Source organism: Triticum urartu, chromosome 7, assembly GCF_003073215.2.
Source record: "Triticum urartu cultivar G1812 chromosome 7, Tu2.1, whole genome shotgun sequence".
NCBI lineage: Eukaryota > Viridiplantae > Streptophyta > Magnoliopsida > Poales > Poaceae > Triticum > Triticum urartu.
This window is the reverse complement of record NC_053028.1, coordinates 689,740,677-689,750,983: the sequence shown is the minus strand read 5'-3', so window position 1 is coordinate 689,750,983 and position 10,307 is coordinate 689,740,677. Positions and strand designations below refer to the sequence as shown.

The 10,307-nt window shown below is 45.4% G+C and overlaps 1 protein-coding gene and 1 non-coding gene across 2 annotated transcripts; both read left to right on the top strand.

Moving 5' to 3' along the window:
- Positions 1-4,616: 4,616 nt before the first annotated feature.
- On the top strand, positions 4,617-4,688 carry TRNAW-CCA. Its single transcript has one exon. It is a non-coding gene; the product is annotated as a tRNA-Trp (tRNA).
- Positions 4,689-4,735: 47 nt separating this feature from the next.
- LOC125522025 (phosphopantothenate--cysteine ligase 2-like) lies at positions 4,736-8,897 on the top strand. Its single transcript, XM_048687090.1, has 9 exons — positions 4,736-4,990; positions 5,077-5,224; positions 5,308-5,352; positions 5,515-5,600; positions 5,847-5,899; positions 6,025-6,084; positions 6,593-6,694; positions 7,918-8,037; positions 8,226-8,897. The coding sequence occupies exons 1-9, from the start codon at positions 4,843-4,845 to the stop codon at positions 8,469-8,471; spliced, it is 1,008 nt and encodes a 335-aa protein (XP_048543047.1). The 5' UTR covers positions 4,736-4,842; the 3' UTR covers positions 8,472-8,897.
- Positions 8,898-10,307: the final 1,410 nt, after the last annotated feature.

Sequence of the window (10,307 nt, the reverse complement as noted above, 5' to 3'; positions counted from 1 at the left end):
CATGCGGAGTACCGCACCTGATGTGTGCCTTGCCACATGTCTGGCAAGAGGGTACAAAGGTGATCTAGGAGCAGATCACCAGATAGCAGTCAAAATTGTCCTTAGAGGAATAAGGAAATGTTTCTCGGTTATGGAGGTGATAAAGAGTTCGACGTAAAGAGTGACGTCGATGCAAGCTTAACACCTATACGGATAGCTCTGAGTAGAGATACCAGATACGTATAATGGAGCAACAATTTGGAATAGCTCCAAGTGGAACGTGGTAGCAACATCTATAATATGACATAAAGTTTTGCGAAATACATAGGGATCTGAATATGGCAAGACCCGTTGACTACAACCTCTCTCACAAGCATAACATGATCAAACCCAGAACTCTTTGAGTGTTTATCACATAGTGATGTGAACTAGATCATTGAGTCTAGTAGACTCTTGGATGTTGGTCACATGGCGATGTGACCTGTGAGTGTTAATCACATGGCGATGTGAACTAGATTATTGACTCTAGTGCAAGTGGGAGACTGTTGGAAATATGCCCTAGAGGCAATAATAAATTAGTGATTATTATTTCCTTGTTCATGATAATCGTTTATTATCCATGCTAGAATTGTATTGATAGGAAACTCAGATACATGTGTGGATACATAGACAACACCATGTCCCTAGTAAGCCTCTAGTTGACTAGCTCGTTGATCAATAGATGGTTACGGTTTCCTGACCATGGACATTGGATGTCGTTGATAACGGGATCACATCATTAGGAGAATGATGTGATGGACAAGACCCAATCCTAAGCCTAGCACAAAGATCGTGTAGTTCGTATGCTAAAACTTTTCTAATGTCAAGTATCATTTCCTTAGACCATGAGATTGTGCAACTCCCAGATACCGTAAGAGTGCGTTGGGTGTACCAAACGTCACAACATAACTGGGTGGCTATAAAGGTACACTACAGGTATCTCCGAAAGTGTCTGTTGGGTTGGCACGAATCGAGACTCGGATTTGTCACTCCGTGTAAACGGAGAGGTATCTCTGGGCCCACTCGGTGGGACATCATCATAATATACACAATGTGACCAAGGAGTTGATCACGGGATGATGTGTTACGGAACAAGTAAAGAGACTTGCCGGTAACGAGATTGAACAAGGTATGGGGATACCGACGATCGAATCTCGGGCAAGTATCGTACCGCTAGACAAAGGGAATTGTATATGGGATTGATTGAATCCTTGACATCGTGGTTCATCCGATGAGATCATCGTGGAGCATGTGGGAACCAACATGGGTATCCAGATCCCGCTGTTGGTTATTGACCGGAGAGTCATCTCGGTCAAGTCTGCATGTCTCCCGAACCCGTAGGGTCTACACACTTAAGGTTCGGTGACGCTAGGGTTGTTAGGAAGACTTGTATGTGATTACCGAATGTTGTTCAGAGTCCCGGATGAGATCCCGGACGTCACGAGGAGTTTCGGAATGGTCCGGAGGTAAAGATTTATATATGGGAAGTCATCATACGGGCACCGGAATAATTCGGGGGTTACCGGTATTGTACCGGGACCACCGGAGGGGTTCCGGGGGTCCACCGGGAGGGTCCACCTGCCCCGAAGGGCCCTATGGGCTGTGTGTGGAGAGGGACCAGCCCCTTAGTGGGCTGGGCGCCTCCCCTCCCTAGGGCCCATGCGCCTAGGGTTTGGGGGAACCCTAAAAGGGGGGCGCCCCCCTTGCCTTGGGGGGCAAGGCAACCCCCCTGGCCGCCGCCCCCTCCTCAGATTGGATCTGAGGGGGCGGCCCCCCTCTCCCTTGCCCCTATATATATGTGGGGGGTGGGAGGGCAGTCGCACCCAAGTTCTGGCGCAGCCCTCCCCCTCTCCCAAGTCCTCCTCCTCTCCCGCGGTGCTTGGCGAAGCCCTGCAGGATTTCCACGCTCCTCCTTCACCACCACACCGTCGTGCTGCTGCTGGATGGAGTCTTCCCCAACCTCTCCTTCTCCCCTTGCTGGATCAAGGCGTAGGAGACATCACCGAGCTGCACGTGTGTTGAACGCGGAGGCGCCGTGGTTCGGCGCTTAGATCGGAATCAACCGCGATCTGAATCGCTACGAGTACGACTCCTTCATCCGCGTTCTTGCAACGCTTCCGCTTAGCGATCTACAAGGGTATGTAGATGCACTCTCCTTCCCCTCGTTGCTAGATTACTCCATAGATTGATCTTGGTGATGCGTAGAAAATTTTAAATTTCTGCTACGATCCCCAACTATACTCAATTCTGTCAATTGCTCAACAGTAATTTGATCACCCACCGTAGAATACTTATGCTCTCGAGAGAAGCCACTAGTGAAACTGATGGCCCCCGAGTCTATCTTTATCATATCAATCTCCTACTACTTAGTTATTTCCTTTGCTATTTACTTTGCCTTTATTTTACTTTGCATCTTTATCATAAAAATACCAAAAAAATTATCTTATCATATCTATCAGATCTCACTCTCGTAAGTGGCCCTATAGGGATTGACAACCCCTATTTGCGTTGGTTGCGAGGATTTATTTGTTTTGTGTAGGTACGAGGGACTCGCGCGTAGCCTCCTACTGGATTGATACATTGGTTCTCAAAAACTGAGGGAAATACTTACGCTACTTTGCTGCATCATTCCTTCCTCTTTCGGGAAAACCAACGCAGTGCTCAAGAGGTAGCATCGCCCAGGAGCCGCCGCCCTCTCCCTGCCATCGCGCCGGCGTCCTACCAGAGGAGCCTCGTCCCGTGCCGCCGCAGATCGCCCCGCCCTTGCGCTGCCGCTGCCTCGCCGACCCCGCCGGCCACGCCATCCCGCCGCCACCCGAGCCCGCCCCGAGTACCCAGCGCCGATGGTTGCCACCACCGTCTCGACCCCGTGCGCCACCATCTCCTGCCAACCCCGCCTGGCCCTACTCCGCTCGCCGGCGCGCTACCGCCTCCTGCCGACCCCGTCGGCCACGCCATCCCGCCGCCGCGCGAGCTCGCCCCGAGTAGCCACCGCCTCGACCCCGCGCGCCACCGCCTCCTGCCGACCCCGCCTGGCCCTACCCTGCTCGTCGGTAGGTGTGCCTGGAGAGAGAGAGAGGTGAGAGAAACCTGACAAGGGGGCCCCACCCAGGTCAAAACCGCCGTTGACTAGTGCCACATCAGCAGAGGGTGGAGAAAAACCAGCCGAGGGGGTGTTTTGTCCGGTTTGGGTTTGTTTTTTTTTGGGGGGGGGAAGGGGGGGTAAAAGAAGCCGAAAAATAGATCTGGGTAGTAAAATTGACTTTTTTCTTCTATTGTCATAAAACACTATTATCTACTAGATCGAAATCCTTCTGCCATTAGACTGCAAATGCACTTATGGTCACCTAAGGTTGTGTATTATGCAGACTAATGGTTATTTTAGTCTAGCTGATATCATAAATGATTAAATGAAAGAACCAAATCTAGATGATCATCGTTTTCCCTCTCATTATTAACCTCATATTTTAACTCTACAATGGGATGTCTTACCGACAATAGAGCAAAGTGATCTCCTTTGATTTTTTTTTTCTTTTGATCCATCCTACTCGAGCATGTTGACTGTATTACAGATCGGCTTAAACATCTTTTGAGAAAAAATTGATTCATTTTGTGCATATATCAAACTGTTTGCTTTAGAGGTTAGTTGTACTCTTACGATGGTTAATGGAGCTGCTACTACTGTAGAAGCAATTGATTATTCGGTACGTACATCGTATAATCTGCTTTGCCCCTATGGTTCTCTTTTTTATGTGTGATTACCACACCATAGTGTTCTTCACAGTACCTATTTAATTGTTTTCTTTCCAATAAATCATAGATGGGAAGATGCCACATTATTACTCCCTCTGTTCCTAAATACTTGTCTTTCTAGGCATTTCAACAAATGACTACATACGGAGCAAAATGAGTGAATCTACATTCTAAAATATGTCTACATACATCCATATGTAGTAGTCATTTGAAATGTCTAGAAAGACAAATATTTAGAAACGGAGGGAATACATTATAGCTGAGAAATAGTGGCATGTCAAGTCCAAGTGTAGTCTCATCTAGTTGGCGTGCATTTGCTGAATGAAGATGCTTGAGGTGGTTTTCATTTCCCGACGTGTAAATTATTATATGTTAGACCGAGTTTAGTCTCTTCCTAACAAAAGGTTACTCATTTGAAAGGTGTACCATAACTCACCCTCCTTTTTAGTTTTCCACTTTTGTAAATCAACAAAACATTGTTTTCTTACAGGCGAATGCTAGGTGAAAATATCTGTTGTTCTATATCAGGCCAATCTATATATATATTTTTTCTCTCCATAACTTGTGTGTGGTTTTTGGACCATGAGTCATCTCTATCTCTATAAGGCGGTGTTACAAATGGTTATTTTGCAGAAATGCGTTCTACATTCATGTTGTTAGCGCTGTGCTGGCTCCTTTAGAACACGGGGAAAGCATGTCAATTGATTTTCTCTGAAGATGATTTGCATTTGAAAAGAATACATTTGGCCTCAAGCTTACATGACGCAGCACAAGAAGACTAATACAGCCCACTAATCCTTGGGTGCAGCAGTAGAGTGAGGCAATATCGTTGAAGAGACATCGCCGGATCCGTGGCGCAATGGTAGCGCGTCTGACTCCAGATCAGAAGGTTGCGTGTTCGATTCACGTCGGGTTCAAATCCCCGAACTTTAAATCCGGTTCCTTTTTTTTCCCCTTCCTCCACCGATTTTTCCATCCGTCCCCTCCTCCGAGATTCGCACCGCGTCACTGCCGTCACTCTCCTCCCTCCCCCGCCCCCAGCCCCCACACCAGACCAGCGCGGCAGCCGCCATGGATCCACCAACCAGCGCTGCCCACCACAGCCCCGACGACGAGGCGGCCGCCTTCTTCCGCGCGGCGCCGCCCCTCCGCGACCGCGACGCCGTCGCCGCCAGCCTCGCCGCCTTCGTCGCCCGCCACCGCGCACACTCCGCCGCCGGCAAGTCGCCCCCTACGAATCAATCCCCAATTTTAGGTTCGCCTCGACGGAACTAAAAGACGGTTCTTTTTGTGTGCGCGCTGCAGGCGCCGGCGCAGGAGGAGGAGGAGGGCCCCGGGGGGTGGCGGGGGTGGTCTGCGTCACCTCCGGCGGCACCACGGTGCCCCTGGAGCAGCGCTGCGTGCGCTACATCGACAACTTCAGCTCCGGCCAGCGCGGGGCCGCGTCCACCGAGTATGTAGCACCGGCAGCCGCTTCCCCTGACTGTCGAGTTTCGGCTTGTTCAGACTGACCGACGACCGTTCGTGCAAATGCAGGTACTTTCTCAAGGCCGGCTACGCCGTCATTTTCGTCCATCGCCGGTGAGTCTTTCTGGCTCAAGTTTGCTATGCAAGGCTTTTAGTGGATCAATTTTTAATCCAGATGTTGCTAGCCTAGTTGGTTTCCACGGTAGCAATTTTTTATTCAGTTATGAATGTCAACAGCGAGTTGAGAGTTGACACTCCCTCTGCTCCCCTTTGCAGCGGGAGCAAGCAGCCTTACTGCAGGTTTCTTCCGGAGGACTCGTTTCTCGACCTTTTCGAGCTCGGCGAAGGATCAGAGATCCAAGGTCTGTTGATTGCAGTCCTGAGTCATCCATGTCATGCAAACTGTACCAGATCCATCTGTGCCTCTTTCTCACTCTTGCCATAAATCCACGCTTGTTTCATGTTCTTTGCTTCCTGTATTCTTCTTTCTCGTTTATTTATTCGGTCTCCAAACCTTCTCACCTGAATGCTGTGCAGTAGTTTAAGTAAATGACTCTGCAAATATCCTGCTTTGAAACTTATGTGCTCATTTGAGCTATTTGTCTCAGTCCCAGAGTCTCACACCACGGTGGTCAAGACAGCGATCAGCAGTTATCGCAAGGTATATCGATAATTTACAAACACCCCTATTTATTTATTTATGCCGAATTCACTTGTGATGCATCAGCTGCCACTCAGATTGAAGACATGTTACCATGACCACTGGCTTGTATTCTTGGATTGCAGGCAATTGATGAAGGTCTACTTCTGAAACTCCCCTTCACCACAATTTTCGAGTACCTTCAGGTATTGCACGCCTATTTCCTACCAGCACATGCTGCTACATTTTATACTGCCCATAAAACATTTTTGTAGTATGTTGGATCAGAGATGGTATATTATTGTCTTTTGTGGTTTCTCACGAATTCATCACAGCTTTGGTTCAGTGCCTTACCGGGTTATACTGAGGACAATGTTGGAAGAAAACTACTCCCTCTGGTCACAAATATAAGATGTTCTAACTTTTTTTCTGAATCGGATGTATATAGGCACGTTTTAGCCTGTTCGTTCACTCATTTCAGTCCGTATGTAGCCCATATTGAAATATCCAAAGCATCTTATAGTTGTGAACAGAGGGAGTAGGATATAATATGTTTTTTTTGCACTCAGTCTTAGAAATGGAATGTAATACTTGTGGCAACTAGTCATTTATTTATTTATTTATTCAGTAAAAGCTTAGCTACAGGTTCATGATGCGTTCACCCTGTGAATGAGATACTGATGCAATACCTGTTTCTGTTTGTATTGCGAACAGTTACTGCAGCTTGTATCCACTGCTATGAATTGCTTGGAGCGCCATGGAATGTTTTATTGTGCTGCTGCAGTGTCCGACTTCTATGTTCCATGGGAGAGTATGGTAGGATCTATCTTCATTTATTTTTTTGTATGCTCACTATTTATATTTAAACAAACCAATATGCTAGTGCATAGCGGATGATCACAACGATAGGTTTCTATATTGCCATCGTCAGTGTACTTGATTTATAAATTTGCTTTGTCGTTGTGTAGAGGGCATAGCAAGGTTTAACAAGTCACCTGGTCCAATGAAAATCAGTTTGTTGAAAGGAAAACTTATGCGATAAAAATGTTCAAACTGCCTCGATGCTTAATGTTTATTGTCCTCTTATGCTGCCGTGTTGCCTGATACTTTAATAGATTAGCGTGCATCATGTTAGGGTTACCTGAAAACACAAAAATCTTGAAATCCTACCTCCCTACCAAGATTCGCATTTGCAGGCGGAGGGGAGTGACAGAAGTGACATGCACAAGTAGTTGCAGCTTCGCAAACATTATGGCACACATACTTGTGGTGGTATCGCACTAGTATCTGGAGGTTAATATTTGTTGATAGCACTGAGAGCACTGGTCCGTGAAACGTCTGCTAAGATACATAATGATTTGGCACCATTACAAGGTCCCATTTCTTATTCCTCCAGACAATCGTTATCGCAGGCTAAACATAAAATTGAGTGAGCAGGTGGCCCTTTGAAACTGGTTTATCAACAAAACGTTTATATTTAAACAAACCAATCAGTTAGTGCCTAGCGGATGATCACGACGATAGGATTCTATATTGCCATCGTCAGTGTACGTGGTTTATAATTTTGCTTTGTTCGTTGTGTAGATGGTGTGGTCAGGTTTAATGAGTCACTTGGTCCATGAAAATCAGTTTGTTGATAGAAAAATATATGTGAGAAGAATGTTCAAACTGCCTCGATGCCTAGTATTCATTGTCCTCTTATGCTGCCATGTTGCCTGATACTTCTTTAATAGATAACCGTCCATCGTTCAGCATCATGTTAGGCTTACATGACAACACACAAATCTTGAAATGCTCCCTCCCTCCCGAGATTCGCATTTGCAGGAAGGGAGTTACATAAGTGACACGCACAAGTAGTTGCAGCCTTGCAAGCATTATGGTACACATACTTGTGGTGGCGTTGCACTAGTATCTGGAGGTTACTATTTGTTGATAGCTGTCAGAGAACTGGTCCCTGGAACTTCTGCTAAGATACATAATAGTTTGGCACCATTACAAGGTCTCAGTTGTTTTCATCCCTGACACAAGCGTTATCGCAGGCTAAACATAAAATCCAGTCAGCAGGTGGCCCTTTGAACATGCAGCTCAGTCAAGTTCCTAAGATGCTTTTCATCCTCAGAAACCATTGGGCCCCTTCTGCATTTTGTGTATCCTTCAAGGTCAGGTTCTTAGTTATGTCCTTTTCCTGCACCTTCTAAATTCTGATGTAAGCTAGTAATGGCTACCCCCTTTTCTGCTTTCAAGAAAAGTAACCGAACTCAGTACTTCCTGCAAGTGCTGGCATACTATGATCTAGATCCAGCGTAATGATTCTGATTGTCCGCAATGCGTACCTGCAAAACTGCAGCTCGAGACGGATCCAGACATCCTTATACAGAAGGCAGAGGCGGCTTTGAGAAAGTATGGTATGAATGTGGTGGTGGCGAACGAGCTAGCGAACTACAAAGACGTGGTTGTCATGGTCACAAGCAGCGGGAAGACGACCGTGAGCAGGCGGAGCAAGGAAGATGACCTGGAAGAGCAGCTCATTGGTCTCCTGGTTAAGATGCATTCAGATCACACTAAGCAGTCCAATCTGGACCAAGAGAAATGAGCTGTTGTCTTGATGAATAAGGAGTTGCTACAAGTTATTGTGCTCATTGGTCTCCTGGTTTAATTCACGTACCAGTAAGTGGAGTAGCATTCTCTCTTGAGAATCGCACGCGCGATCATCTCCCTTATCCCTTATGTTGTGCTACACCGTCTGTGATGCCTGTCTTTATCGACGTCGGCGGTGGTTTGGATTGGACAAGTCTCACCAATTCAAACCCCAAATCTGAAATGTGTATATTTTGAGCGATTCAAATTTGATTAATGGGAATCTAGGCTCCTTCGCCTGGACTGCATAATCTACCATAGGTAGGTTACAGCAGCTTCAAATGTACGTATACAGGGATCGGCACCATTGATGGTTCAACCAATTCTGTAGTGAATGTTACAGGGTAAGTTTGGAATGTGATGGAGCTCCATTTTTTTGTTACATATATACTACTGCTACAGAACTGGACCCACTAAAGACAATCATGCACAGGTGTGTGAATGTGCACAGGAAGGGCATAGCAACAGAGACCATGAATGTTCAGGGTTATGAAGCATGTTGAGTTCTATCCGAATGAATGTTTCTCTTGCTTACTCACAGTCAAAAAAGGGTTGCCCAGCAAAGCTGAAGTATTCTGCTGAATCTTGCAAAATATAACCCACACCCCAAGCTTATTGCGGGGATTTTAATATCCTATGGTACCAGCCAGAGAAAAACAACAACCATTTCGACACACGTTGGCCCTTTTTGTTGAACGTTGTTATTTACAGTTTGGACATCTGAGAGGTTAGTTTCTCAGGTGAGGCCGCCAATTCACTTGGGTAATTAATGGCTTATTGCCAACATGAGAAACTTGACCGTGTGCTTATGGATACCGAATGGGAACTAAAGTTCATGTGCTTATGGGTACTGAATGGGAACTAAATCCCCCCCCTGATAACAATGCACGTGGTTGAACACATCGATACAATTTCAGACCATCCTCATAATTCTTGATTCAAATTCTACGATTCCTTCAACTGAATGCCACCCATTCAAATTTGAGTTGTGATGGTTGCAGCGGGATAACTTGCAGATCTTACCAAGAATCTTTATCATACGCCTATTGTTGGTTGAACGCCAATCCAGAGATGGAATTTCAAAATCCATGCCACAAGGCAATTCCTAAGTGGCTAGCTCAAACTTACCAATGATACAAAAAGGAAAATCAATGCCTCTCCACAATAATTCATGACCTCGATAAAATTGCCGAGACTCGTACACCGTCCGCACAAGAGATTGATACTAAAAAACAACTAAATCAGCAGATGGCAGGGAGTAGGAGTTCGCAATGCACAACATCATGATATTGTACGAGTCAACTTCCACTCCCAAAACTTGTCTGATATATGAGCAAGAGTTGTAGGCTTACAAAGTTTCCTTGTTGTCGAATTTTGCTATATAGTTTGGTCAACATTATTTTTCTAACGATAGTAGTTTTAAGGCGTAGAGCATACATCTACGATTTATTATCACATGTTTTCCACAATGAGAGATACAAAAAAAATTATATCTACAAACAAAAATAGTAATTGCTAAAGTAGTATTCTAGAAGGTGTGCTTTAACAAAATACAATTTTTTCCAAAGCTATATGGAAGTATACCTTTTATTAACTTTTTTGTATATGCGGCACATTTGTGCATTATGGAATAATCTAACAAGATATTTACAAATACCGAAGTAGGCACAAAAACATATAAATACACATTATATGTGGTTTTGTCATCTTATATGCCTGGTTTTGGTTAGATAAAATCCAGTTCACCAAAATATCAAAAACTAGAAGTAACACAAATTCCATAATAAATGGT